We start from the raw sequence: 26,444 nt of genomic DNA on the forward strand, positions 1-26,444 counted from the left end.
CGGAATGTAAGTAAGTTGGAGAGGAAACAGAGAGAGAATTAACGTTATAAGCGAAGGAAATTTAACAGCAAAAGCTATTGAAAAATAAAAAAGAACTTGGGTCGCGTTGGCTCTCAGGTACAAAAATATTGTAACATTTGAAAATGTAAAATACTACTTCCTTTATATTTTATACTCATAAAATAGCACCTACATTTACAAAACTACAATATTTTTTATTAACTTCATATTTGGTCTAAAAGTTTCTGTCAGGGGTAGCAAAAACTACCCCATAAATTAATTCTCAAACCACCTGGCAGTCATATCCATTCGAGACTGCCTGCAAACTCGTCCTTCCCAGCATCTTTGCCCTCTCGAAGTAGTCCTCAGTCCTTCTCAGGTCGTTCCCAAAAACCGCCACAGTGGAGCTCGCCAAAGTCAGCGACGACATTTTCGTCGCCCTCGCTTAATTTTACGATCGCTCGTGATCGTCGCCCCGGCAAATTATTATGGGGGAAATTTTGCGTGGAGTCGCAGAGTCGAGGCGAGTTTCCCAGAATGATCCCCAGCCACCTTTATGGCAGTTAGGTTTATTAGTCGACGTTTTCGCGGAGAACTCGACCCATCGTCGAACGACACTTGCGCTCTGCCCCTGTTCCTCGTGATCGAGGGCTTGTCTGTGCATGCACGTCTCTGCTCTACTGCCACCCACACGATGATTGATTATTCGCGACGATTTGGAAGCGACACGCCGCTAGAGCGAGGAGGTTTGGTGCAGAGAGGTCTTGGGCACCAGTCGTGTCTTGGTAGAAGTCAGCTGGAAAGCATCAGGGGCAGTGCTTCCCAGGGGACTTCTCGTGAGATAGGTACAGGGACGTGTGGAATTGATCTTGGGTGATAAATACTGGGGAAACAGGGTTTCTCCCTGGCCAGGGAAGGCACTGGATTCTTTCGATATGAGCTTGACCATTTTTTAATTATTCTGAGAGTAATTTAATAATTTCATAATTCCAGAGCTATTAATTTTAGTTTATTTTTTTAGGATTAAGGAAACTGAGTGAAGGATAGTAAAATTCTTTCTCAATAGTGAAATGAATTACTTGAAATTATTTATTTATAACCCAAAATTACCAATAGCATGCATACACTTGATGAACTCGTAGATTACATCGCACTCGTTAGTGATGTCTTTTACTGAAACAGAAAGTGTTTATTTTATACAGTGTAGTGCAATGAAATGTTTGCGATTAATTAAATAGCTTCTTTCTGTATGCATTGCTTATGTGCAATTAATTTTTATTTTGTGATTAATAAAATAAGTGTACCTAGAGAGATGCACATGTTTTCGAATTCGAGAAACTGTGTTTTATACTCCTGCGGTATGCCTGTTTTTTCTGTCCAATCGTGTAGCTGCGTTAGCTCAATTTTTGAACCTGACATCTGCGAGGAGTTAAAATTATTAAAGTTATTAAAATTAAAAAGAGTTAAAACTGGCAGACATTATCGAAGCCTACTACTGATCTTCAGATTATATAACATTAGAATCTAATTTTATTATTTGAGAATCTAGATCAGATTGCTTCTGATGGAAGGAAGCGTGCATCTAATAAAAATTGAAATTTGATAGCCTTTCTGAATAATTTTGTTTGCATTAATGTAACTCACCAAACCTTGTATATTAGCAAGGCAAGCTATAGTACAGCTGGCCCTTCTCACAGCTCTCTTGTCAGTTGAGTTTGTTATCTCCGTATCTGGCATAATACTTAGGAACGTTTGCACATCGTCTGCAAAAGAGAGCAATCTTTATCCAAAAACTGAGTAGTTTTAATTTTAAGATTCTCTAGACAGATTCGAATTTCAAGAAAAGTCAGATTAGGAGAATTAAAATGGGTTAATTCTTACTGTCCGTCACCCCTGTTTTATGGATGCAATCTTCAGCCTGAATCCTCGTGACGTTAAGTGCCAGAATTGCTGTTCTTATTATCCTATCGTCTGAGGAGGAGTCAGCAGCCACCTAAAACAGATCACCTGTCACTGTTTCCTTCAAAGTGATATCACATTAATTTTCGAAAATAGCTTGAAGTAAAATCACACTATTTCTCAAAATAGTCTCACAGTCTCTTCAATTCATTAAAGCTGCGTTTAGACGGAGACTTACCATAGCGAATACAGCGAACAGCAAGAATAGTACAGTCCTCATGGCGTCGATTTTCACTAATCACTCACCGAGCAGTAATTAATCCGATTCGATCTGAAGCACGTCTAGATCTGTTTAGTAAATAATAAACGCCAGATCTGCCTCATTTTATATCCAGCCAGTCCAAGGTTAGTCGAGGTTACAGAAGATCGTTTGTTACGCGATAAGTGCGGAAAGAAAGCTCATTAGTTGATGTACTCTTTTTCCACGAAACAGCTGTATTACGCGAATCCCATTCTGTTATTCGTCTTCTGAATGATCGTTCCGCGCGTAAACAGATTGTTATTGATAAACATGAATTTTCGAAGAATAGAACACTTTTCTCCGAGCTCGATTTGTTTTTGAAAGAATTGGAAAAGAAGCTTAAAAAACTGGAATACTTTAAAGACTGGGAACTCGGAAAAATACTGTAGCTAATAAAAATCAAAAGATTAAAAAAGGTATCTGTTGTATTTTTAGTAAAAATTCTTCTATTAAATTTTTATCAAGAATCTTTCCTATTTTTAACATACAAATTTTTATTCAGGAGGAATTTTATTAAGGAAGATCTTTATTTAAATGTTATTAAAAATAATAAAAATTCTTTTTTTAAAATAAGTTTCATCTGAAGGCTCAAAAATATGGACAAGTGTCCCAGACTAAGAACAGTCCAAGCTAGTCAACAGCAGGAGTCATAGATGAACCCAAACAGAGACGAAAAATCGAGCTTAAGGTGGGTGCTCGCCTGTCGAAGAAGCATGCAATGGGCTGTTTTTATTTCCAGTTCATTACCGCGTCGTTGCTTGTACCACGTCTCTCTGCCATAGTAAATAATGCATCGCGACACCTGGTACACCCTGTACATCATGCCGCGTATGCAGGGGGCGCGTCCCATGCACCACGTACCGTAATGTATGCATAATGTATGGGGCTGGTGTGTGGAGACGAAACTCCTCTGCCCTGAACCGTCCTACATCACGCGAGCCCTGCTCCTAGAGACTCTGGTTCCACTGTAAACATGCATCCCCCAAGATGCACTCTCTACCTGTGCAGCGACGTTGGCGAGCGAGGAAAAAATTCTTCGAGGCTGGGAAATATGGGATACAGCATTCCCTCAGTAGAAGTCGACTATATTCCCTGGGGCTTAATATTATTTAGGGTGCACGAGGTCTATTTGCACATCTCGTTGCCATGTTTCGTGAACTTGGACTGGTCTCAGTGTACTGACTCTTGGTATATTTATAATATATGTATTTTTTATTAATGGCTATGCAGTTTTGGTGTTCTGAACTTCTGAACTCTTGAATTCTTGAACTTTTGCAGTTCTGACTTTTTGAGATTCTATCAGAGATTCTTGAGAGGTTTATGTTGAGGGAAATTTTAAAGATTCATCTTACTGACGATGAATTCTGTAATTTCAGGTTGAGCTGCACTTTGGAAGGAAATTGAGGAAACTGATTCACTTCTGCAAAATACAAAGTACAGAATCAGGGTTCATAAAACTCAGAAAGCTGCAGATTTACTCCCCCGACAGTGTGAAGCAGAGAATGCAGATACGGTGAGTGATATTTCTTTAAAAATTATTATGGTTTTATTTCTCTGTATTATTTTTTATTCGCCTGTTAACCTGGCCCTCGAAAAAGGCACTACGAAACATAGAACTGGGAGAAATAGTTCAAAGAGAAAATAGTCCCAGATAAAATTACATAATTATGAGCTCGGTTTCGTGCACGATGTGCTTGAAGTATGCAGGTTCGCGACCTCGTCGGCGAGTGTAAACTCGATTATAAAACAAGCCATCGTTTCCAGGCTGCTCTTGCTCCGATGCGACCTATCCACGTGTACGTGCCCCGCGATACGCACCCGTTTCGAAAGTATACGTGCAGCTGTTGTGCATGTGTGCCTGGAAGCCTTTATAGAGCCAGACAACTCGATTGAATTATAGTAACAGAGTTATCCGTCACTTGCTGAGACGCGAGCTACGGGCTAAACACTAAGTCTCAACGGGATCTAAACTGATTTTCGGCTCATTCGGCTGAAAGGGAACGCGTCTTAACTAACATTGATTGAAACTGAGAAAGTTCTTCCTCCCTTGCGTTATGCCTGCCTTCGCCTCTGTGAAAGCAGTTGAACCAGCTTTGCTATTTTGCTTGGTAATGATAACGACGAGATTGTGCCATTTTTTTCTGCCATTTGAGAACATTTACTGAGTCTACAACTGTGATAAGGTTTCTCGATTTCGATTTGGAACATCCTGTATATTTCTGAGGTCAACAAATTTATTTCAGTATTTAAGTAGTAATTTTCATGGAGCAACTTTGTTAAATGCATCCCCCACGCTTCTAAAAAATTTGAATATTGTTATGAACTTGATACAGATTAGAATAGTGGAATGAACTATAATTATTAGAGTGTGGGGGTGCAATTAACAAAGTTGCTTGAGGAAAATTGCTATTTCCTGTAATAACTTTCGTTAATCGAAAGTTGCAAATGGTCCTCGGGTTGATCAAGTAGTACAGTGTTGAACAAAGGTTTATCCGTTTCGACGACGCTCGTTTGCATTAAGTGGCTTTATCTGACGCGCCCACCGTAATCTGCATTTGACTTTGTAATTTCATTTATACACCGAGTCGCACACCAGCTCAGATTTCGGTGCCATGTTGCCCGATCTTCGCGTTTCATCCCCTAAATCGCCTTTACGATCGAGGAAATTGGTCTGAGGATTTTTTCTGGGGAGAAAATTGCAGCGAAAAGGTTCTAGGTGAAGGGTCACATATTTTGGGGGAAAATGAAGTTTCGAGTTTAGTTGCACTGTGCTCTAACATTGATTTCGATATAAAAGTAAGTGAAAAGGAGAGAGAAAGGATAGGGAAATAGAGTTATCTAGGGGATTAAAGTGATCTAGGGAGTTTCAGGCCAATAAATAAATAGAAATCATAATGACACTATAATATTCCCTGCTATATTTCAAAACAAGCCAGACGTCGATGTTCACTGCTCATAATTGCAATGAATCTGTTTATACGTTAATCGTCGCAACCTTCGCCAGATGTGAATAAAGTAAAGTCACGAACCATTATGCAACTCGGTCTTATCTTTTTGCCTACGTTTGCAGATTAATGCTGGTACCAGCGAGGATAATTACACGATCCACTGAGGTCGGAGCGATCGATGAATCAAACAATCGCGGTACCCTGAATTAGCTTGTATATCGCGCGATGATTCACTCGACTAGAAAGATAATCACGATGACAATTCCTCATCACGTATGATACTTATAAATTAAACACTCTTGAGGCCATGAAAAAATGAAATTCATTCAAACCAAGGAAGGAAATCATACAATTCTCATTAAATCATGAATATTCCATAGTAAATAAATTTCACATGCTTTTTATTTATTTATAACTTCTAAAATTACAAATTTTCTCTTTTTATATTTGGATATCGAGAAGTTTCTTGTTATAAGCTCCTCATGGGTCTTTATTAAGGATTCCTCCACGCTGTAGGCTTGCTACTGGGCTCAGCGAGCTTATATCGAGAGAACGATGAAGGGGGTCACGGTCTAGGTCATGTGGCATGTAATCTAGGGCAGCATGTGTTGGAAGGCCTTTCGTATGCTCATTCGTAGTTCCTCCATAGCGCACTGGGAGAACTTCTGAGCCGCCATGCACTCGTTGTCGTCTGCGGCTGCACAAAAAAGCAACAGAAAACAAGCGTAGCGTTAGAACGATCGATGAATATTCATTCGATATGTAGTAATTTGTTTATTCGAGCGTTTCACTCACTGTCAGCTGCGCATCGACGCACCAGCTCGCGTACATTTTCGAGCTTGTCGCTCGGCAGTGTTCGCTCCATCTCTGCTTCTATTGCTTGGAGATTGATGACGTTGTTCTCCATCTGGAGCCCAGAAAATGAAAAAGTTTCTTTAATTCTTTTTTATCAGTAATCTAGAAAACCTTTTAGGGAATTTTATTTATCAGTATTTAAGGTTTTTTAATTTAGGGGATCTTGGTTCATTTTTATTTAGCTTCAGAGGTTTTCTTTGGCTTTTATCTGCAAGAGATTTTTGATTATTCCTGAAGGAACTATTTTTTTATTCTCTGGACACTAAATGGAAACTAGAAAATCTTTCGAGTGAAATTTTCACTGTGAGTTCATTAGTTTAGATGTGAAAAATTGTTCGACTTACAAAGCCCAATTTCTGCAGGTAACAAGCTTCGAGACACCCACGTTGCATTACTGATTCTTCCGACTGGTCAGTCATTAATTTAGGAAGATCAGCTGTCGAGAAAATACACAATTTTTCTTGTGATAAATTTCCAGAATTTTTGCTATAGTAGAGAACAATTAAAAATAATTTTCAATCACCCATAGAGATGCCAAGTTTCTGCAAACAGGAATTTGGCGCGCCTTCCGCGTCATCTGCGCGAACCCCCTGCAATTAATTGCAATTAATTAAAGTCTTAAAGAATCTTTGACATAGAGGGAACACATTTTCAGAAAATCGACAAAAATTCAGAGTGCAGAATTTTTTTTATAATAAAAATTCTTAGAAATATATAAAGATCATACCATTAAGCACAGGGAGCAGAGAAAGATCACGAGGGTCTTCATGATGGTCTTCAAAATTGATTGACACTGCGTAGGAACGATGTGATACTGAACACTCGACAAACTTCGTTAAAAGCGTGCTTCACGACTGAGCAGGTGGCAGCTCACGTCGATATTTATACCTGACGAGTGCACACTAGACGAGGATTCATTGTTGCTTATCGTTCATCTAATTAGACTTCTCAGAATCATAAAGAATTAGTTGTTTATACGACAATTGTCCGATTGTCAGTAGAGTCTACAGATAATCATATGTCCAATGCAAATTAGAAATCAATTTCCAATCATTTTTCGCATATCTTGTCAACAGAATAGAGTACCAAATAATACACTAGTTAGAGTGGAGAAAAAGAATTAGTTTCTAGACTATTTTGATTTGTTTTAAACGAACGACTGAATATATATATTGAACTCAAAAATTTCTGTCTAAAAAATTAATCAGAAATTAATTAGAAGAAAGATAGAAAATTGCTTTTAATAGTCGTTTGAATAATTCTCGCGAGTTTCAGTTTATTTAATAAATATTTTCTAAAAAATTGTAGTTCCTGACACGAAATTTCGCTGTTTCACGACAGACATGTTCGAAATGGCCCACGTAGGTCAGCAACAGTACGTGTGCATTGTCACGAAGTTCTTGTGTCGCAGAACGCGTTGAAAGGGAAATGATGCAGCGGAAATGCCTGTCGACACAAGCGGAATAGATCTTTGAAGATAATCGAGCACAGTGCAGTAAATATAAATTTTATTCTGACGAACGTCGTTGTGCCAGACTGTAGTTTAGAATCAGTAACCACTTGGAAATTTGAAGAAATTGCTATGAGACTCGACTAAAAGACATTTTTACATAGAATTTAGGGAAAAGTAGCGTTTTTTCTGGAGCATAAAAAATGAAGTCAGCGTAATTATTCATTCAGAATCATTAATTTATTGTTAGTGTATTAATATTTATTCATTTTGTTTATTTAGGTTTTTCTTTTGCATACACCTCATGAACGCGGTGTTGACGTCGCACTCGTCGGTAATCTCTTTCACTGAAACAGAAAAAGTGTCGTCAATGGCTTAGAAATCCTGCTCGTTTATTTTCCCAATAATTAATTTCAGAGAGTTTCTATAATACCTTGATCAGCGCAGACTTTTGCGGCTTTAGAAAATCGTTTCTTATAAGTCTCTGGTAATTGACTTTCGTTTATGATACTTTCCAGAACAGGCACATTGATCTGCCCCTCTGACATCTGAAACGAGTTGCAAAATTGAGTTTGATTTTTTTAATGATTCTTACTGATGGACATTCTTTTCCAAGTATCAACTCACCGCGCCTAGAGCATTGACACAGCAAGCTAGGGTACAGCTGCCCTTTCTGAATCGTTTGTCATCTCTGTTACTGTCTTCTGAGTCTATCATCGTACCAAGGAAGAAGTACTGTAGATCTTCTATAAAAGAAATAATTATTTTTCATTTTAGTACTAATAGTATCAAAGCATTAGCAACAGCTATGCAATTCGAATTTAGATAGAAACATACCTAGTGTAACTTGATTTTTAAGAATACACGACTCAGCTTGATCCGCTGTGATGTCAAAGAGATTCTTAAGGATGTTCACTGCCTCGCTCTTTGCGTCTGCGTGGACAGTTTCCTGGTAGAGACGAAAGGTGGTTAAAATTATTTCACGAATCATTTAAGTCACACGATCCACTTTAAAAAATCACTCACCAAAGCAAACCCAGCAACCACCAAAAACACTATAAGTTTCATGGCGTAGATATTCGCGTTCCACTCGCGGAGAAACTTAACAGTCAGTCCAAGAAGTTGATCTGAAGTACGTCAAACCATGCAGCAAGTAAAAAGCTCGAGATAGTCGACGTCTTGTCAGGCAAAGGTTAAAGATACAAGACCATTCGTTACGTTTTATGTTTGCCTTAGCGATAAGTGCAATTAAGAAAAATTTTGCTTCTAACATGTTGTTTTCTTTCGTGATCTTACTAGAGTGTTCCGTATAATTTTCACCAGTTTATGTTTTCCATTAATAAAAATGCAAGTCTGTGAAATTTGAAAACCAAGAAAAATGTTTTTCAGGATCCAAGTAGTTAACTAAATTTTCCAAAGAGACTTTCCTTCATTATATAAATCAGATAATATACTAGATAATAGGGTAGGGATTTTAATAGCAAAATAAAAATGAAATATTCTTTTATTGAATGGCAAATTTTTTTATAGGAGCATGAAATTAATGTACATGTTGCTTCTTTTTCTGAATTAATTTGCATCGTGACTGTAGAAGTTTTTCCATGCACAGTGATTATTTAACTCTGTCGTAGTAGTTGAACGAAGCATAATGCAAAAGTGAGCGCTATTTCGCATTTATCGGTCTGCCGCTTCGCTGAAACATTGAAAATGCTTATGAGAAGGAAATTTAATATAATAGCATATTACGTATAGCTAATTTGTTTTGATAGTTGCTAAACCAAAGAGCATGATAATTTATTCAATTGCTGTTTATTCGTTCTATAAAATCGACAAATAAATGCGTTTGTTTTTGTAAGGTTTCTGGGAAAGTTTGTAACTAATTCAGGGAAAATGTCATAAACGAGTATCAGAATTATTAATTACTAAGTCAGCATTTATGTTTGTGACTGTCACATTCTGTCAAACAAAATTATTTACTGAAGTGGTTTACAGTAGCTCACGATTTTCGAAGATAAATAGTTGATAAATTATTTATTCCTGATTAATTGAATCAAAAATTGTCAATTTACCTAAATTATCGCAGTTGTTCAACTTTTTCTGCAAAACAGAATTCATGGTAAAATTGTTACGCTCTATTATTTTTAAAACCTCATCCACTTGAATCTTTTCATTCTGCATCTAAAATAATTAAAAAAATTTTTAAGATTTTTAACGAGGCAAGGGGCGACCAAAATAAAATATATTTACCACTTTCGATTTTTCGAAGGCGCACGACAGAAAGCAACTAAAATTTGTCATGAACTTTTCCAACTCTTCTGGAGATAAATTGTTGCGAAAAATGCTCTCGACTTTCGAGACTTCCTCTGTGAATATGATTGTAAAACAAAATGAGTAACGTTTGATTCTATACACACTCAGCTTACTTTTCATACGTAAACGAATGTTATCGTACCATTATTCAAATGATTTAGGGTTAAACACTCGTCTATATCTTTCATTGGCACACCCAGCACCTTCGATATTCGCTGTAAATCGATTGCTCCAATCGACACCTAAAATTCATATCACATTCTTAATTATAATTTGCAAGGCACTGTTTTCCAAAAAATTCTGTTACCAAAAATTTACATCAACACTGTACTTCACACTGACCAACACATCTCAAACAATCAGCAAAAATAAAAAATAAAAGGCACCAAATTTGTATACAAAGAATGCAAACTTTGCGTCGTGAAATAGATACACAAAAGAAAAAGAAAAAATGGCGCATGGAGCATACTCACAGTCACAAAAAAAATGCAAAGGAGGATTGCAAAGTACTTCATAGTTGTAGATCGATCTCACGCCAGAGGCGACTTTCGCGAGGAATTAGAACAGATGAACTCGCGTCACGGCGATTACCTCGCGAACTGTAAGAAGTGGTCTGGATGAGCAGGAGTTTATATTTATTCTGCTCACGGAAAAGGTGACACGGCTGACGAACGTGTCGAATTCGAGGGAATTATTGCGCGAGTCGCTTGTTATTTCTTCGTACCTGTTGTTTACGAAAACGGAGCTGATCAGCGAAAATACAGACGTTAGCAAGCGAGGGGCACCTGGGAATGACTCGAAAGCGTGAAGGTTCCCAACTGAATCGATTACTAATTCATTAATCGGTTTATAAATAGCCACTGCGACGTTTCCTCGATTCCTCTTAGCGCGGTCCATTATATTACTGTTATTGCAACATATTCATCTCGATGGAAAAGAAAGGTACAAAAAGTTTTGTGGTATCTCTGACTAACAGCCTGTTTTACATTTCGAAGAACGATTTCATTAGTCACGAACAATCGTAAAAAGTAGACAGTCCAGGTTATCCTGAGAGATATGCCTAAAATTGTCAACTTTTGAGTGTAGCACAGATCTGAAACATTTTGGAGTTGAAACATCCTGATTTGATTTGGAGTTGAAACTTCCAGACGTAATTTGAAGTTGTGATATCTAGACTTGGCTTGGAGTTGAAACTTCCAGGTTTAATTTGGAGTTGAAACATCTAGACTTGGCTTGGAATTGAAACTTTCAGGTCCAATTTGGAGTCAAAACATCTAGACTTGGCCTGGAATTGAAACTTCCAGGCCTAATTTGGAGTTGATATTTCCAAACCTGGCTTGGAGTTGAAACATCTAGACTCGGATTGGAGTTGAAACTTCCAGACCTAATTTGGAGTTGAAACTTCTAGACTTGGCCTGGAGTTGAAACTTCTAGAGTTGGCCTGGAGTTGAAACTTCCAAAACCTGGCTTGGAGTTGAAACTTCCAAACCTGGCTTGGAGTTGAAACTTCCAAACCTGGCTTGGAGTTGAAACATCCGAACCTAACTCAGATCCAACTTGGAGTTGAACATTCAGACCTAGCCTTGACCTACTTTGGAGTTGAAACACCCTCAACAACCAGCCCTAACTTGTACTTGAAACACCCTTGACATTCAGGCCTAATCTGAGACCAGCCTCAGACCTAACCAAGAGCCAAAGGCGCCATGACACCCACGCAGCTCCAATTTAAACATAACTCCCTCGAGAACTCTCGATCGCTTAGCATTCCGCGAGTATTTCGTCGGCAGTTCCATCGGAAATGTACCCCACGTCTGTAATCGGCCGCAAAGCCGACCATTTGCAAAAGTGTCTCCTCTTTCCTGCACGTCTGCCTAGCGCGTAAGGTGGCTCCGCCGTAACTTTATTCCGCGATGTATGCGAGCCAACTTCGACCATTAAGGTGGCACATTATACTGGCTGACAACGTGAGCCGCTTACGTTAACGCGATCTCTGTTCTTGCTCTAGGTGCGAAGTGCAAGCGCGCCGAAAGCGTGCCGCGTGAGTTTCCTGCTTCGTTCATGGGAGCGAGGAATCGCGGGGCTTCTTTCGAAGGGAGGAGAAATTTCGTGGGAATTTCGGGGAAGATTGGAATTCGGTTATTTGGGGACTTTTTGACGGGAGAGTTCGCAAAATTATTGGGAAATTTGAAGGTAGACACTTTGCAGAGGCCTAGGTTTTGTGTGCTTTTGGGGTGATTTTTTTTTGACTGATTCTGTCTTAAAAATGACTCAATGAAGTTTCAGTTTCGCAACAACATTTTCGTAGGGTCGAGGGAATATACAGAGTGGTCCTTAAAACATGGACTCGTATCACCTAGAACCGCGCGAGGTGTATGTGTCTGGAGTGCAGCTTAATTATTCATAACACGTTAACGTCTCTTTGTTTATTCATAAGCGACTCCAGCGTTCGCCTAAGTGCCCCGAATTGTCTGCCTCGTCCTTAATCTCATTCTTATTAATGAAGTGTAAGGGCCCCTGTACAGAGGAGGGCGTGCTAGTGATATTTCATAGACCATTTCCCTTGCAAGAGGAACACTCCAAAAATTCATTTTTATATGTATGCCTCATAGAATCACCACTTCACTTAGATCAATTTAAAAAAAAAAGTAAAAGGGATTTTTGAACATTTCTACGCGCTATTGACTCGTCTATCACGCCACCGAGTTAATTAAAAAATAGTTGTCCAAGTAGGAACGAGTGAAAATGCTCAGATGATTATTTTATAATATTATTTTATTGAACGTAATACACGCGGTGACCCATTAATTATAAATTCCTAACCTTCGAGAGACAGTGCTCGATAATGCATCTCTATTGGTTGAAGAGCTTCTCGATGTAACAGTCGGTGTACTTGTCACCCAGGACGCACTCGTCGGTCACTCCTTGGACTGTAATTTAATAAAAAGTTGTTATTGCAGTATAGGGATATTAGATTTAGAGAGAGATTCACAAACGAAATTGTAGAAACGCTTTGATAATTTTTAGGGAACTTAGATAATTGATAGGATAAATTTTCTACAGCTCAAAAAAAGTCTAGATAATTTCTAGGGAAATTAGATAATTCACGAGATGAATTTTCGATAGATCAAAAGAAGCTTAGACTGTTCCTAGGGATATTCGAACTGAAGTAGTCCTGACTGATCATTTTCAGAAGATAGTTTCCAATTCTAGTTACTTTTCTCAAATCTAGTAACTTACTCTCAGAAGTGCAATCAGATGCAATATTTCTGACGAATGCAATGTCTTCAGCATTGCCAGCGTGCACGACCTCTATCATCTTATAGATCGGTTCCAGATGGAAGTCCATGCCTGTCAACTGATAGATAAAAAGAACATATCGTTTAGATAAATTCAGTAGTAAATTATCTCAGTATGCATTAACTCATCTGTTATACTCACTATAGACATTCTCTTCATCACACAGGCTTTCAGGCAACCTAATTTAGCCGTGCTTGAAGTTATACTCTGGATGTTCGTGACGTCCTCTGAAACAGAATGCATCGTTTCCATTTATATATTTTCCAGTTTCATTCGTTCATTCTCGTCTAAAGAAATTGAAGGGTGAAACAAAATTGGAGAATAATTTGAAGAAACAGAGGGGAATAGTGACGAGTCTATAGCGAATAAACATCGTTCCTCACGTTCTGTTATTTTCAATTCATCAGCACATGGCTGCACGTCTGGCATTAGGTACTCCATGTACTTCGCTATAACCGCGTCTTGGTCCATGCCACGAACGACTGTCTAGAAACCAAATAACAAAATTGAAAAGTCTTCCACTTCTACCTCAGTATTCTGCTGTAACTTCGGGAAGAAAAATCGCACAGTAGCGAGCCTCGTTTCAAAGCTGCATTTCCCCCTGAAATATCTCCCCTAAATAATTTCGACACACAGTGACCATCGCGACGATCACATATCGAAGGAATAGTATACATTTGAAGTCTGAACTCTCAGCTCCTGTACCACTATCATTCCTCCCGAAGATATCTTACTGTGGCAGCCAGCAGGCAAACAACAGAAAGTATTGTCTTCATCCTTCCAACTTGACCAAACGAAACGGAACAAAACGAAAGAATGCACAGACTGCTGGCCCCGTCCCTCGAGAGGGCATTTATAACAGGCGGCCCCTGGACAGTAGCAGTTAGGGCCTGACACCAATCTATTAGGAAACGAGATAATTCCCAGATTTAACTCGTTTACGTAAGCCTCGTTCTAAGTACGCCACTGGAACGTTCTTATTACGATCGGCTCGCGTTAGATTTGTCACGAGAAATGATTGTTTCGAATGGCAAGATGCAGGTACGCCTGATCGTAATTGCTGGGTCGGAGAGGCTTCAATGACACTCGCGTGTCACGTTCTGTAATTTTCGCGGCCATTCGAAGATTACGCCGAGGATTGTCTGTTCTTCCGCGAATTGAGAAATGAGCGGGTGTCAGAGAGTGATCAGTCACTGGAGTTGCCTCAGAATCGATGCCACTTTAAGGGAGATGCGTCCACAGCATGAAACCTCATAAAAGGTCCAGTTACATCTCGCAGGATTCATTTTCAAGCTGTTTTCTTCGATGAAGTATGAGGCTGATAGCTAGATATCACAGTGATTTTGAAGTTAGGAGCAGATTAGGAGAGTCCAAGTACGAAAATTGTATCTTCATATTTTTATGTATTTGAAGTTAGTAACACTTGAGTAGAATTGACATGTAGCGTGAAGTACAAAATATGAGTTGTTTTAGTGCTTGTCCAGGAAGCAGCTGACGTAGGAGAAGGCTAGTTTGCAGTTGTCTGACTGGACCTTGGCTGTAATACATGAAAGGATATTAATGATAGAACTATTAGGCGAATTTAGTTGCATAAATTAGTCAATTTCAGGCTCTTACCTTTCTCGTTACAGTGCTCGATGTGTTTCAGGAGTGCTGCAACTTTTTCTGGTTGATTAGCATTTACAGATTTGACAAAGTCTCCTAGCACTTCCAAGTTTAACTGGTTATCTTTCAGCTGCAATTTTTAGAACGCAACTTTTCTTATATTATCGTCAAACTGGGTTGAAATTAAATAAGATGAAGCATTTATGCGGAAGTTTGAGCAGGTTTGAAGTGGTTTGAAGAAGTTTGAGCAGGTTCAAAGAAGTTTGAGGCTTTTTGAGAATTCAGATTCATTAGAAAAATGATTGCTAATGCTTTCTGAACATTTCGGTGGATATAGAATCACTTTTATCACTTCAAACCCTATCCAACTCTATCAAATCTTTGACATACCATGTTCATCTTTTTCATAACACAGGCTCGAAAGCAGCTAGCAGATTCCAGGCCTCCAGTTGCATCCTTATCGAAAATTTCTCGCCTGTTTTCTGAAATTAAATTTCACAGTTTAAAAAATTGTTTAGAACTCGAAAAGCTTTGAAAATAGGTACAAATAATACTCACTTCCACTCAGGCCGAGCTCTTTTGCGCATTCATCAAATGCATCTTTCGCTCCCTCTATATAAGCGTCAGTGATATCTCCTTGAACAATCGTCTGTAGATACAAACAAATATTAATTAATTTCACAAAATCCACTCAGGAAGCTGTCACACTCGGTTTAAAAAATTCACGACGTCTTCAGACTAATGCAGGCTCGAAATTGATACTTCAAATATTTGTTATCTAATATGCACTTTTTAATAGTTACACCAATATGTTTTTAAACACATGATAAACCTTCTAGCTTCAGTCTAGTCCCAATTTTGATGAAATATTCTCCCTTCACATTAATATTATTTCTTTAGATTTCCTCGTCCCTCATTTAAGCCCTTCACAAATTAAGGCAGTACTCACCACAGCCACCAAAAGGCACGAGAGGGCAAGAAGGCTCTTCATGATTGTGGGTAGTGTCTTGTTCCGCGGGTTCTCCTGAAGACTAAATCTCCTTGGCAATCGATCGTCGTATTTATATCTTGAAAAAGATGGCAAAAAGGAGATTAGGAGGACTGACTACTATATCTATATTAGACACTTGATCGATAAAAAAGCTCCTTGCACGCACGGCAATTACGGGACAGCCTCTTTTAGTTTACCACTTTATATTCTGTGTGGCAACCTTGGTTCGTCGCGCAGCGAATCAACTGGAAAGGATAACAAGTAGAAACATACATATTGAACGAACTGACTAAAATTTATTGAACATTCTATTGAACATGGCAGATAGCTGAGCAAGGAGCGAAGAGTCAATTATTTAAATGTTATTTAAATCATTCTTTTTTAAATTTATCATAAATCTCGAAACTGCACGTAAAAAATATCTACTCATCCCTGGGCAGGTTTCGAAAAAAATACATACACAATTGAAATTTCGGAATTTACATTCGCTTAGCGATGCAAAATATATTCCACGCTTGTTAACATCTGTATCTTTACATTTTATTCTAATTTATGCAATATTTATTGTATATCATGTTCGTCGAAAATTATCTATTGTAGAAACTGTGTTTCTTTTACGTAACAAAGCAGCTATTTAAAGTTACTTTAATCGCAAAAAAGTGTTTGCAGTGATCGAGCAGATCTAAACTGCGAATGAGGTCTCATTCGCGATTTTCTACAGAGATACGTTTTTATCGGTATTTTTTTAATTATGCAGGATTTTCTGAGGCGCCAGTCTGAGATTTATTTCAATATGCGAATGGGAGTGGTTGTTGAAAATATTTCACAATAATTTTGCTGCGTATTTAATTCAGAATTTATGGTTCTTATCTCACAGTATCATTTTATTAAAATTTAATACAAGGATGGTTCATGAGCTTTTCTTCATGACACAGGATTCAAAGTCGAACGCCATGTCGCACTCGTCGGTACTATCTTTGACTGAAAATGATTATTAAATTATTAGTAAAAAAAATTATTTTTTATAAAGTAATTTGGTCATTTACCTGTTTCGTGACAGTCTTTTATAATTTTCATGTTTTCCTCCATTTTACTGGTATCCGTCACCACTTTCTCCAACATATTTGTCTTCAAGTTGTCAATGTTGATAGTAGTACCATCCATCTATGAAAATGGAGGATCACAAAATGTTAGAATTATTCTTAGTATTTAGCAGAATTTTCAGAGTCCATATTTTATTGTAATTCCATTCGTTTTAATATTAACTTATTAACTTACCACGCCCATTTTCTGCATCACGCAAGCGTTGAGACATCCCATCTGGTGTTTTTCATCGCCCTCTAAATCGAAATTTTTGAATTTTGCTGCTTCACCTGAATGAACGAAAGAAGTTAGAAAATTTTCATTTTTTCTCTATTGAAGAATTACTGTGATAACTTACTCTCTTCTATATTGAGCTCCTTTCTACAGGCTTCCAAAGACTCATGTATAAGATTCATGAAAGCCTCTTCCTCGGCCGAATCGGCGTGCACAGTAGCCTAAACATGGTTTAAATAATTTTTAAATAAAAAAAAAACACAGAAATACTTTCAGTAGAATTTTCCTAAAATATTGGACTTTCTAAATAAAATTAATCTCATATTTAAAAAAATCATTCGCTCTGTTCTTTAAATAAGTGTCTCCATTTTTTAAAATTTACTGAAAATTGAAATTTCTATATTTCCCAGAATATATATTCTGAGAAATTATATATTTTCTATTCTATATTTTGAGAATACTTCCATATTTACTGAAAATTGAAACTTCAATATTTCCCAGAGAATATTCTTGTATCAGAGAAGAGAAGAATGAAATGAAAATTCTTTTACCACGACGAATAGAAGGCAGCCAACAACCACAAGTGACTTCATGTTGATTTTCAAGCGACGACAAGGAGGATCAGGAACTGACTGCCTCCTGTCGATGTTAGGACATTTATATAGAACTGTTGGAAATATGTGTCGAACAGGATAAGGTGTTAGATCCCATTACGACACAGCAGGAAGAGAAATAATTGCTCCCGACCTATCTGATTTACGTAACGCGTTTTAATTGCTCGCTGAAAAAATATGATGAGTTCGAGCCTCGGATTTTTTTTCGCTAAATCGCTCGTAATTTTCAACACTCGCGGGAACGAGTGTCCTTTCGTGCAGGAGGGAGAGGGAATTGAAGCAATTAAACTAAGTAGTAAAATAGTCGCTTCATCAAGAAAATGGAAGGAGAATTATTGAATAGAATTCCTGGGGAACTGCAGTGTATCTCTATTTGCATTTAATATTCGTGAGAAAATTTTTCTTCCAACACCTCTGCTAAGAAGAAAAACATGAAACTTCGGTGAAACACTGCTTTGTTAAAAAAATAGAATTCAGTGTGTTAGTGTGATTAAGACTTCTGATCTACGATTCAATTCTCGTTAGAGTGTAGATAAAAATGATTCCGAGAAAGATTTGAAGAAGAGATAGATCTGTATGGAGATTGGATCGTAGTAAGAACGAAATCAGATGACTCTTGGACACCTCATTAATTGTTGAAGGTGCACCCAAGCGAAATATGTCTGACTAGTCAGCTTATTCTACTGCCGCTTGCAGTAGCCTAGTCAGACGTAAGTAGATTAAGTCCTATGTCCGACACATTTCAGTTTTTTCTTTTAATAACTCAAAAATGATGTCTCACATGTAATTTCTTTAATGCACTTCTTTTTATATTTAGAAAATTAAAATTTTACAATGGGTCTCTTTATTTACTCATGTTTTTATATTGTTGGGCTGCACAGGATTTTGGAAAAAGTAAATGCTTCTTTTCTAATTATTATTTTCATCCAGGTTTCTGTGATTCATAAAGAAACAAGATTTATTTTATTGTATCTTTCTTGGTCTTCAATTTCAATGTAGATGCAGGTCAAAAAATGCAATTTCGAATTTTTAATCAATTAAAAGCGTAATTCCAGCGTTCTACGCGCGAGACCCAGCTACAATTGTAATTATTAAGTCGATAAATCGAATGGCTGATAATCAGAAAGATTGCAAACCAGTTCATAGTGTCATGGAACGCGGAGTCACGCGCGAAACAGGTCTGAGCGTATCGATTTGACTCTCCTTTGAATTAATCTCGATATCGTCCAACTTGCGATGTCTTCGTCGAATTCTTTCCCCAGGAAATTAGTTCCAGGATTCTCAGTCTATCTCATTATTCGATTTACTCTTGTCATCTGTGAATTCGTGTGGATTCCAATTTCTCGACTTTGTGAAAAGAAAAATTAGAATTAAAATGAAAATAAAAATGAAAATGCAAGTGGTGTTTCAGTTTTCTTCTAGAGTGGAAATTCAGAATCCATTCAGAATTTCGTTGCTCACGGTGAGAATTATAGGGTAAGGAATCTGATCAGGTGATTAATTAATACTCGGAGAAAGGGAAAGGGCAGAGTTCAATTCCATTTATTGTTCACGTGGAAATGAATTGATTGATTAATCGTACAGCTAGAATTACAGGTAGTTCACAGTCGCTAGTGTTATCGATAGAAAAGGAATTTCTTTCTTGAAACAGTGTATCGAATTCCAATATCCCACAACTGTGCTTCGAATTTCCTCATCAGGGCACATCGATAGCTTCGATATGGTGATTTCGAAAGGTGTCGAGAAGTCTCGCTTACTGTTTAAATAAATAACACTACTGGCGGGGGTTTCTAATATCGAGGATCGATAATTAGACCCTCGTGCAGTGGGGCTTAGTCTTAGTCCGCCTGCAGACGGCTTTTGCACGTCGACGATGGCGAGTATATCGACGTCTGAATAATTTAGAATTCCTCTTCTTCCTCCTAACGTTCCTTACGTCCAATGACCAGTCGTTCAGGGAGCCATGTAAAGCTGCAATAGACCAAAATTCAATTACCTACTTAATGAAGAGCTGAAATTTTCACAAACATTATGCTTCAATTATCCTCCCCTAAGAGAAGGAAATTTTAAAACGATTCCTCAATTTCAATGAAATCCTCCTAATTTTAATATAGGTACAATAATTTAGAGTGAATTTTTTTCGTGATCCTGCTATCGCAGAGTCGTGCAATGAGAGATTCATGCAGTCCTAAATTGCAGTATGAAATGATTGCATTAAATAGTAGGGTATAAGCACCTCACTGTCCATCTCGTAAACGCATTTGCCAAACTGCCAAGCAATCTCACATCCGTCTGTAGCCGTCACTGCAAATTAATGGAAATGTTTTCCTAAGTGCTGACACAGGAATAATTACTCTCGAGAGATTCTAAAAATTGTCAACTTACCTTGTGTTCTGCATTCCTCAACTACTCTCTCGATTCGCGGAACGTATTCCTCGACCAACATGAGCCTAGCATTCTGAGTGAACCAGTCGTACATTATCTCGTCGTTCTTCATCTGGAAAGGAAATAACACATTTTTCGTTTTTGCAGAATTGTGGACAATAATACAGAAATATGGAAATAAGTGAAATGAAATTGATCTGAATTTGGTGTTGAAGAATTTACTTATTTTTCGTCGTCCACTAACTTCGTTAACGAGGAAAAACCTAAGTGCAGAAGTGAGACAGAAAGGGGTAAGTTGCACTAAGTTTCTTTATCATTTCTTGCTTTTTTCTGTTGCATTTTGGTATCAATTTTATTATTGAGATTGCCTTGATAAGTGTTGTAAGTCTGATGGTTTAATTGAGTTATGCAGAGGCACTTACAGTTTTAGTCGTGGTCAGTATGCATTTCATGTAACACATCAGCCTTTCGTCCTTTGGGAACTCGCCTTTGTGTTGGCCGTCTAAAAGCTCTGCGTATAAGGGCGATAAAATTATTAATAGGAGCCTCGATACAGTGTAAATGAAAGCAGAAGTAGATCAATTCCCTTGCACTTGGAAAAAATAATTGACATACTTCAAACCTTAGTGCATACACGTAGAAAGGCTCAGTACAAAAAAATCTACTGATCTGATTTAAAAAAATTGCCAAAAATGCGCCTAGACGACAGACTCCTACCTTTAGTAGCGCCTGTCTTCTTCCCGCAGACTTTCCTCAGGTTCTTGATGGTCTTCTTAGCGTCGTCAAGGGTCATCTTTTTCTGCATTCGTAAAAGTACTCGATAATCTACGTCCTCGAACCCCGAATAGAAGAATGTACGATCAACTCACGCTCTGGGCGTCCCTGACAGTCATCAAAACGATCACCAGGGCGAGCAGCAGGACGACGCTGAGTTCTTTCATCTTTCCTCTCTCTTCTCTCTTCTCCCTTGTCACCCTTGTCACCCTTTCTCGTCTCTCTGCACCCCTTTCTTCTCTTCCTGTTCCTCTATCAGCGACGAGGCACAGCCAGTCGCGCGCGTTTGCCGAAAATCGAACGTCGAAGGGAAACTCGGCTCTCCAGTTTTATATCGGGCCCGCCCGACCCACCAGCTCGGGACAGGGGACAATTTTTGCGTCTCGTGTGACACTCGCGGCAATTACAGCTCCGCCATGCCATTAAACGCGCTGCTAACCCCCAATTTCGAGGACGATCCCTGAGGTTAACAGCTGCGCCGGAAAGAGAGGAGTTACGGCATCGCGCGCAATAATTATGCAATAGTTACGCGGCGACTGCCGTGGAGGACGTTCGATGAACACTCCCATTGACTAATGCACGGACCTCAGTGGGAGTTCAGAGGCTGAGGTTTGCGATTATGGTGAAGGGAAAATTGGAGACGAAAGTTGAGGCACTGGGAGAAAATGTGGACTGAGTCAGGGCTTCTCCAAAATTTAGTTAGTACCTGGTAGCATTAATTTATTGCAGAGAAATCAGGTATTTTAGATTGCCTATTTTTTCGATTTTTCAAGTATAGTAACTGACTCAGGGTACACAGAAATTCTTAGTCAATTTTCAAATATTCTATGCTTGAGAATTCTAAACTCTTCAAATTTGCGCATTTTTAAATCTGAATTTTTCAAATCGAAACAGGTGTTTGAAAAAATTTCGATTCCATGGTCTCAGAGAAATAAGGAGCAATTAAATAAAATCCTCTGAAATGTACAATATCTTGTTCTAATGTTATAATTTTCGTATTCCTCATTTCTCCAAGATTCACGAACCTCTGCCCACTTCTTTCATCGTAATTTTTATTACCAACACATATAAAATGAATCTACAGTCTCAGCTACGTCCCCTTTACGTTACTCTGCCGTAGATTTTACAGTCTGCTGGCAGTTCGAAGAGAGAACTGAACCGATTCTCGTGAGAAGCAATGGGTGCTTCCCTTCGAACAAGTTCCCTTCCTTAAGGGAAGAAAAATATCTCTGGATCTGCTTGGTAGGCGCATTTCACGTATTCGTAGGTCATTTTGCATGGCTCGGTTTCAGTGTCTGCGTATGGTTTTCGAAAATTGAGTAATCTTTAACTATATACTAGAATATTATTTTGTCTAGGTGTGTATCGATAGCAGGGATCTCGAAAAAAATGTTCACTCGAGTGTTTTTTACTTTGCAGATATTTTTAAATTAATTTCATTTTTAAGGGATACTCTTAAATGTAGAAGAAAATTTGATTGCACATTTTTCTCACCTTTGATCCCTTGGCATGCCCTCACTGTCGCCTTCACTCTGGGGGACAGGTCTGGTGGCATTGATGCATCTATTTGCTTTAGTATCATGTTAATATCCAGGACACCATTTTTATACTAAACACAAGATTTCAGACATTTTTTAACATCAAAATTTTCGAATATTCAGACACTAAACAAGAAATTTAGACACTGAACACTCTAAACACAAGACAACTTATGCACACTGTATATATTATTTTTAGAATATGTCATGAACAGTAAAGTCCTCGTTTCGATTTTCTCATAATTTATAATAATTCGATTCTCTAATTAAAATTTCGATTTTAGATAGAAATAACAATAGTCTTACAGTTCTCATCGCCTTCATGATGCAGTTAGTATAGCACGCGAGGTTCTCGTCCTCTGGGAACTCTCCTTGTCTCATGGCGAGCACCTTTTCTGCAAGAATTTGTGCCACATTTTTAACTCGATAAATTCCTACATTAAATTGCATAGAAATTTCTATTATTTGAAAAGTAATAGAGAAATGTAAAAGCAGTGGGAATGTACCTTCAGTCGTGTCGATTTTCTGCAGGCAAGAATTACGCATGCTTCTGGCCAATTTTTCCATCTGCTCCTTGCTCACAGCCTGCAATTTGCAAAGAAAAAAGGCTCAATGAAATAGCAAAGAAAAAGGCCCAAAGAAATAGCAAAGACAAAAGGCTGGAAGAAATGGCATTGAATAATGCGCGTGAAAACATCGAGGACTATTATTATCTAATTATCACTGCATTTCGATCTCCATTAGATCATCGACTGGATTTCTCCCCCAGGTGTTCCGTACAGTATCGACTAATCGATTATTCACACGTTTAACGAAGCAGTGGAGAACTTACACCTTTCACTGGTCGAGACGCGAGGAACACGAGCAAACTTGCGCAAAGCAATTGTTTCACGAACATATCTCGAACTTTTTATTGACACGAGGGTTACCAGAGAGGACAGAGGTCGAAAGGAGGAAAGAAAAGTGGAGGTTTCTTGAAATCGAGGAACTGAAACCCTCCTCGACCTGTCGTCTTCTTATAAATGTTGGTCGTTCAACGGTGTACGATTTTTAATATCGCGAACCTCTCATTTGTTCCTCAGGTAATTTGGCATTTGCCAGGGAATTGCAGGGGAAGCCAGTTGTTTTTCGACTCGATGACAAGTTCGTCGATTTTATGTAACACTGTCAGAACCCAGCATTATTTTGTGATTGCATACTGCTTGTGCTTTGAGATTTCCAGGTTCTTGTTATTCTGTAATTCTTAGCGTTTTTCACACTGTGTCTACTGCTTCGAAATTCTTGTCAGTGTGATATTAGTCAAATTAGTCAGGGCACAATTTTTAATCCAATTTTAGACCTCGAAAATTTGACAAAATTGAACTCTACATGAATATCTGAATTTTGGAGTAGCATTTTATGGATCTCATTACAAGTAGAAATTAGCTGATCGACTGAATTGCAAACTGCTAACAAAATTGTCAAGTTTGTACTCCCTCCACCCTATGGTCACACGATACTTCGTCCCTTCGATCAGTGGTTTACAGGATATAACTCCGAAGCGAGTTGGAGATGTTTGTCCGCTTTGTCTCGGCCCTCTCTGTCCCTTCCTCCGCCAGAAAACTCGCGCTAATGTCGAACCCTTGTATCTCGAGAGACATCCTTAAAACAGAACCATCTGCCCAGAAACCACCCCCACTGTCGACGTCCTGCGACCATTAGTCCGAGGGCCACTCTCTGCCTGCTCGATAATTACATTTTTTTCTTCTTTCCTCCCTCGATTTCCTCCCAAGTCTCATTTCCACCTGATCGTCTTCTGTCTGGTCGAGGCGACTACACTCTCTTTTATCTGCTGCTTTTGAGGGACTTCTGTCATCGCTGTGAATTTTTTTACTTATCTTGTGTGGGAGGTTTTGCTCTCACATATAAAAATTGAGAAATGTGTCTTGCTCTGTGGACCACAGTTGTTATTTTTCTAGACGAGCTCCTCTTTAGCCTCCAGGCTAAAACTTTCAGCCTCGAGGGCAAAATTTACAGCCTGTGTCACCGAAAGTGTCCCTGTACTCAGGATAACAGAGAAAGTAGGCGTTATGATTTCGCGGATGGTCTGAAACAGGCACACAGATGTGGGTGAAGGAAGGCCAGTATTGCGCGATCGAATTCTTTAGTCTGATTCGACGTCACCAGGTGACGAAATTTTTTCATTACACGCGTGGGTGTCCCCAATCTTCCTCGACTCCAATTCCCCAAAACTCGAGACTCCCTAAAATAAAAGACAAAAAATCAGTACTGTTAAACTATTATATCAGTTTCAGGAGAAAAGACAAATATTTCACATAGAAAAAGGGAGAATTTGTTGGGCCTCATTTGCCTACAGACTTCCCTCAAAGAAGGAACGCGGAAGGCAAACAAGACCTCGAGAAAAATCGCGGAAAACAGAATGGATCCTGCACAAGGGAGCAAGGATCCCAGGCATGAGAATAACGTGACCCTTGACGACGCCAGCCGCCCTAATTAAACACCTTTAATTAGCTGTAATAACCGCGCCTTGCTTGCGTAACGAACGCCTTGTCGATAAGCCCGCCGTTTCGTCCAGAATTATAGCAATGCACTTTGCTTGTAATAAGACTGCAGAACGTAGAATAAGAGATGCTATCTGGCTTGGATTCAGGGGATCTCATTTGCCTGGACCTTTTGTTTTGCCTTTTCTAATAGTAAGTCTTTAAGTCTAAGGGCATGTTTGTCCTATTAAGAATTGAAAGTTTGATGAGATGCGGAGACTAGAGAAAATTTTTTTTCGGGATGCAGTTTGCAGGAACCTAAAGTTCGGACCTTCCCCTTTAATTTAAAAAAAGGATCAACCCTCTGCGATTTTTTTTCGCGAAGTTACAGCCCTTTAAAGTAACCCTTGCATTTTTGTTATCTACTCGCACTAACTGATTCGCTGAAAAATGCAGGGTCTACTTTAAAGTGCTGTAACTTTGTGAAAAAAAATCGTAGCGACTTGATCTTTTTTTTAAATTAAAGGGGAAGGTTCCCACTTCAAGCTACTATGAGCTTTATTCCTGAAAAAAATTTTCTCAAGTTTGTGTATCTCGTCAAAGTTTGCTATTTTTAACATGAGAAACATGCCCTCAGATTTAAAAGAATTTCAATAGTCAGAGTGCATTAAACTAAAAATCTAATCACAGTGTCTTAAAGTAGAAACTTCAGGCTTTAATTTAAAAAAAAGATCATGATCGTATTGCAATTTTTCGCTGAGTTATCGTCAATCAAAATTGACCAATATTTTACCAAAATTTTTCTACTCCAAAAATTCTTTGAGCAGTATATTTGCTCATTGTTTTTAAATTTCTTTAGGAAAAAAAGTCTCGTATAACCAGCAATTAATATCCCACTAAGTAACCCCTACGCCCCATAATCACCTAAAAAAGGAAAACCTCCCTTCAAAGTCCTCCTCAGTGACTGCTCCCTTTGGTCTCCATTGATCAGAAAAAAAGAAGCAAAGTCAAAGACTGTGATTGCGTGCCGACAAAAGACGCGAGAAGCAAGTTTCGAGAGGCCACTCTGATTAGAACCAAGAGGGGTGGGGTGTATTTCTTTCTTTGGGGTATGGGACAGAGGGGGTGGGTCTGAGACCTCGAAGCTACAGTTTGTCTGGAATTTTCTTGAGAAAGTAACTTCTCCGAATCAGCGTTGACTGAAAGCTAATTCAGTCGAGTCTCGAGGCTGCGGGTTTAATTGAAAGCTAATTAGCATCACAAAGGGCGGCCTTTAACCGCGACAGGCACGCGATTAATTTATTAGCTGCCCTGCAGCTTTCCCTCGTAATCGCCCTCGAAGCCTCGACAACTTCGGACATATTCCCACTTATTAATCTTTTTCCCTCGTCGAAATTCATGGCCCTGTTAATTTGGCGACAACTTTAATGCCGTCTGCAGGCTTCGAACGTCGTAAAACGCGCGCTCAGAGCTTTGGAACCACTTGCTAACTCTCTTTCGACATGTTATATCACAAGCTAAATATAAAAATTCTCTTTAGATTTTTGCCACTTCTTCTAAATAAAAATTTGAAACTTTTGTAGCAAATTTCGTTAGAAGAATAAAAAAAGACTTTTTTTTAAAAAGAAAGTTCAATATAGAAAATTTCTTGAGAAAATTAAACTATATTTCTAAAGTTTC

At 38.5% G+C, this 26,444-nt stretch overlaps 9 protein-coding genes across 10 annotated transcripts; all 9 read right to left on the bottom strand.

Moving 5' to 3' along the window:
- Positions 1-1,066: 1,066 nt before the first annotated feature.
- LOC143181616 (uncharacterized) lies at positions 1,067-2,277 on the bottom strand. 2 transcript variants are annotated; one of them, XM_076382136.1, is made up of 5 exons: positions 2,138-2,277; positions 1,882-1,993; positions 1,645-1,763; positions 1,319-1,419; positions 1,067-1,173 (listed from the first exon to the last, which is right to left on the bottom strand). In XM_076382136.1, exons 1-5 carry the CDS (start codon positions 2,177-2,179, stop codon positions 1,158-1,160), a joined length of 390 nt encoding a protein of 129 aa, XP_076238251.1. In that variant the 5' UTR covers positions 2,180-2,277; the 3' UTR covers positions 1,067-1,157. The 2 variants fall into 2 exon arrangements, with proteins under 2 accessions (XP_076238251.1, XP_076238250.1); XM_076382135.1 differs by having other exon boundaries at positions 1,305-1,419.
- A 3,255-nt stretch (positions 2,278-5,532) lies between these two features.
- Positions 5,533-6,875, bottom strand: LOC143181564 (general odorant-binding protein 28a-like). Its single transcript, XM_076382061.1, has 5 exons — positions 6,731-6,875; positions 6,527-6,593; positions 6,348-6,439; positions 5,944-6,055; positions 5,533-5,845 (listed from the first exon to the last, which is right to left on the bottom strand). The coding sequence occupies exons 1-5, from the start codon at positions 6,770-6,772 to the stop codon at positions 5,742-5,744; spliced, it is 417 nt and encodes a 138-aa protein (XP_076238176.1). The 5' UTR covers positions 6,773-6,875; the 3' UTR covers positions 5,533-5,741.
- Positions 6,876-7,671: 796 nt separating this feature from the next.
- LOC143181563 (uncharacterized) lies at positions 7,672-8,617 on the bottom strand. Its single transcript, XM_076382059.1, has 5 exons — positions 8,480-8,617; positions 8,291-8,402; positions 8,081-8,199; positions 7,887-8,001; positions 7,672-7,800 (listed from the first exon to the last, which is right to left on the bottom strand). Exons 1-5 carry the CDS (start codon positions 8,519-8,521, stop codon positions 7,715-7,717), a joined length of 474 nt encoding a protein of 157 aa, XP_076238174.1. The 5' UTR covers positions 8,522-8,617; the 3' UTR covers positions 7,672-7,714.
- A 324-nt stretch (positions 8,618-8,941) lies between these two features.
- Obp7 (odorant binding protein 7) lies at positions 8,942-10,356 on the bottom strand. The gene is made up of 5 exons (XM_076382207.1): positions 10,237-10,356; positions 9,906-10,005; positions 9,701-9,816; positions 9,523-9,631; positions 8,942-9,146 (listed from the first exon to the last, which is right to left on the bottom strand). The coding sequence occupies exons 1-5, from the start codon at positions 10,276-10,278 to the stop codon at positions 9,070-9,072; spliced, it is 444 nt and encodes a 147-aa protein (XP_076238322.1). The 5' UTR covers positions 10,279-10,356; the 3' UTR covers positions 8,942-9,069.
- Positions 10,357-12,552: 2,196 nt separating this feature from the next.
- Positions 12,553-13,836, bottom strand: LOC143181663 (uncharacterized). The gene is made up of 5 exons (XM_076382191.1): positions 13,795-13,836; positions 13,444-13,546; positions 13,202-13,287; positions 13,001-13,118; positions 12,553-12,690 (listed from the first exon to the last, which is right to left on the bottom strand). Exons 1-5 carry the CDS (start codon positions 13,834-13,836, stop codon positions 12,614-12,616), a joined length of 426 nt encoding a protein of 141 aa, XP_076238306.1. The 3' UTR covers positions 12,553-12,613.
- Positions 13,837-14,443: 607 nt separating this feature from the next.
- On the bottom strand, positions 14,444-15,684 carry LOC143181662 (general odorant-binding protein 19d-like). Its single transcript, XM_076382190.1, has 5 exons — positions 15,615-15,684; positions 15,224-15,314; positions 15,056-15,147; positions 14,678-14,795; positions 14,444-14,597 (listed from the first exon to the last, which is right to left on the bottom strand). The coding sequence occupies exons 1-5, from the start codon at positions 15,654-15,656 to the stop codon at positions 14,530-14,532; spliced, it is 411 nt and encodes a 136-aa protein (XP_076238305.1). The 5' UTR covers positions 15,657-15,684; the 3' UTR covers positions 14,444-14,529.
- Positions 15,685-16,485: 801 nt separating this feature from the next.
- Positions 16,486-17,591, bottom strand: LOC143181594 (general odorant-binding protein 19d-like). Its single transcript, XM_076382097.1, has 5 exons — positions 17,525-17,591; positions 17,098-17,194; positions 16,935-17,029; positions 16,703-16,820; positions 16,486-16,637 (listed from the first exon to the last, which is right to left on the bottom strand). Exons 1-5 carry the CDS (start codon positions 17,564-17,566, stop codon positions 16,567-16,569), a joined length of 423 nt encoding a protein of 140 aa, XP_076238212.1. The 5' UTR covers positions 17,567-17,591; the 3' UTR covers positions 16,486-16,566.
- A 1,891-nt stretch (positions 17,592-19,482) lies between these two features.
- On the bottom strand, positions 19,483-20,913 carry Obp6 (odorant binding protein 6). The gene is made up of 6 exons (XM_076382212.1): positions 20,842-20,913; positions 20,690-20,771; positions 20,395-20,483; positions 19,973-20,084; positions 19,824-19,891; positions 19,483-19,558 (listed from the first exon to the last, which is right to left on the bottom strand). The coding sequence occupies exons 1-6, from the start codon at positions 20,911-20,913 to the stop codon at positions 19,541-19,543; spliced, it is 441 nt and encodes a 146-aa protein (XP_076238327.1). The 3' UTR covers positions 19,483-19,540.
- Positions 20,914-21,955: 1,042 nt separating this feature from the next.
- Obp5 (odorant binding protein 5) lies at positions 21,956-23,182 on the bottom strand. Its single transcript, XM_076381823.1, has 5 exons — positions 23,117-23,182; positions 22,791-22,869; positions 22,591-22,679; positions 22,159-22,355; positions 21,956-22,070 (listed from the first exon to the last, which is right to left on the bottom strand). Exons 1-5 carry the CDS (start codon positions 23,180-23,182, stop codon positions 21,956-21,958), a joined length of 546 nt encoding a protein of 181 aa, XP_076237938.1.
- Between the last annotated feature and the right edge of the window lie 3,262 nt (positions 23,183-26,444).

The sequence above is a fragment of the Calliopsis andreniformis genome, chromosome 7, assembly GCF_051401765.1.
Source record: "Calliopsis andreniformis isolate RMS-2024a chromosome 7, iyCalAndr_principal, whole genome shotgun sequence".
Classification (NCBI taxonomy): Eukaryota; Metazoa; Arthropoda; class Insecta; order Hymenoptera; family Andrenidae; genus Calliopsis; species Calliopsis andreniformis.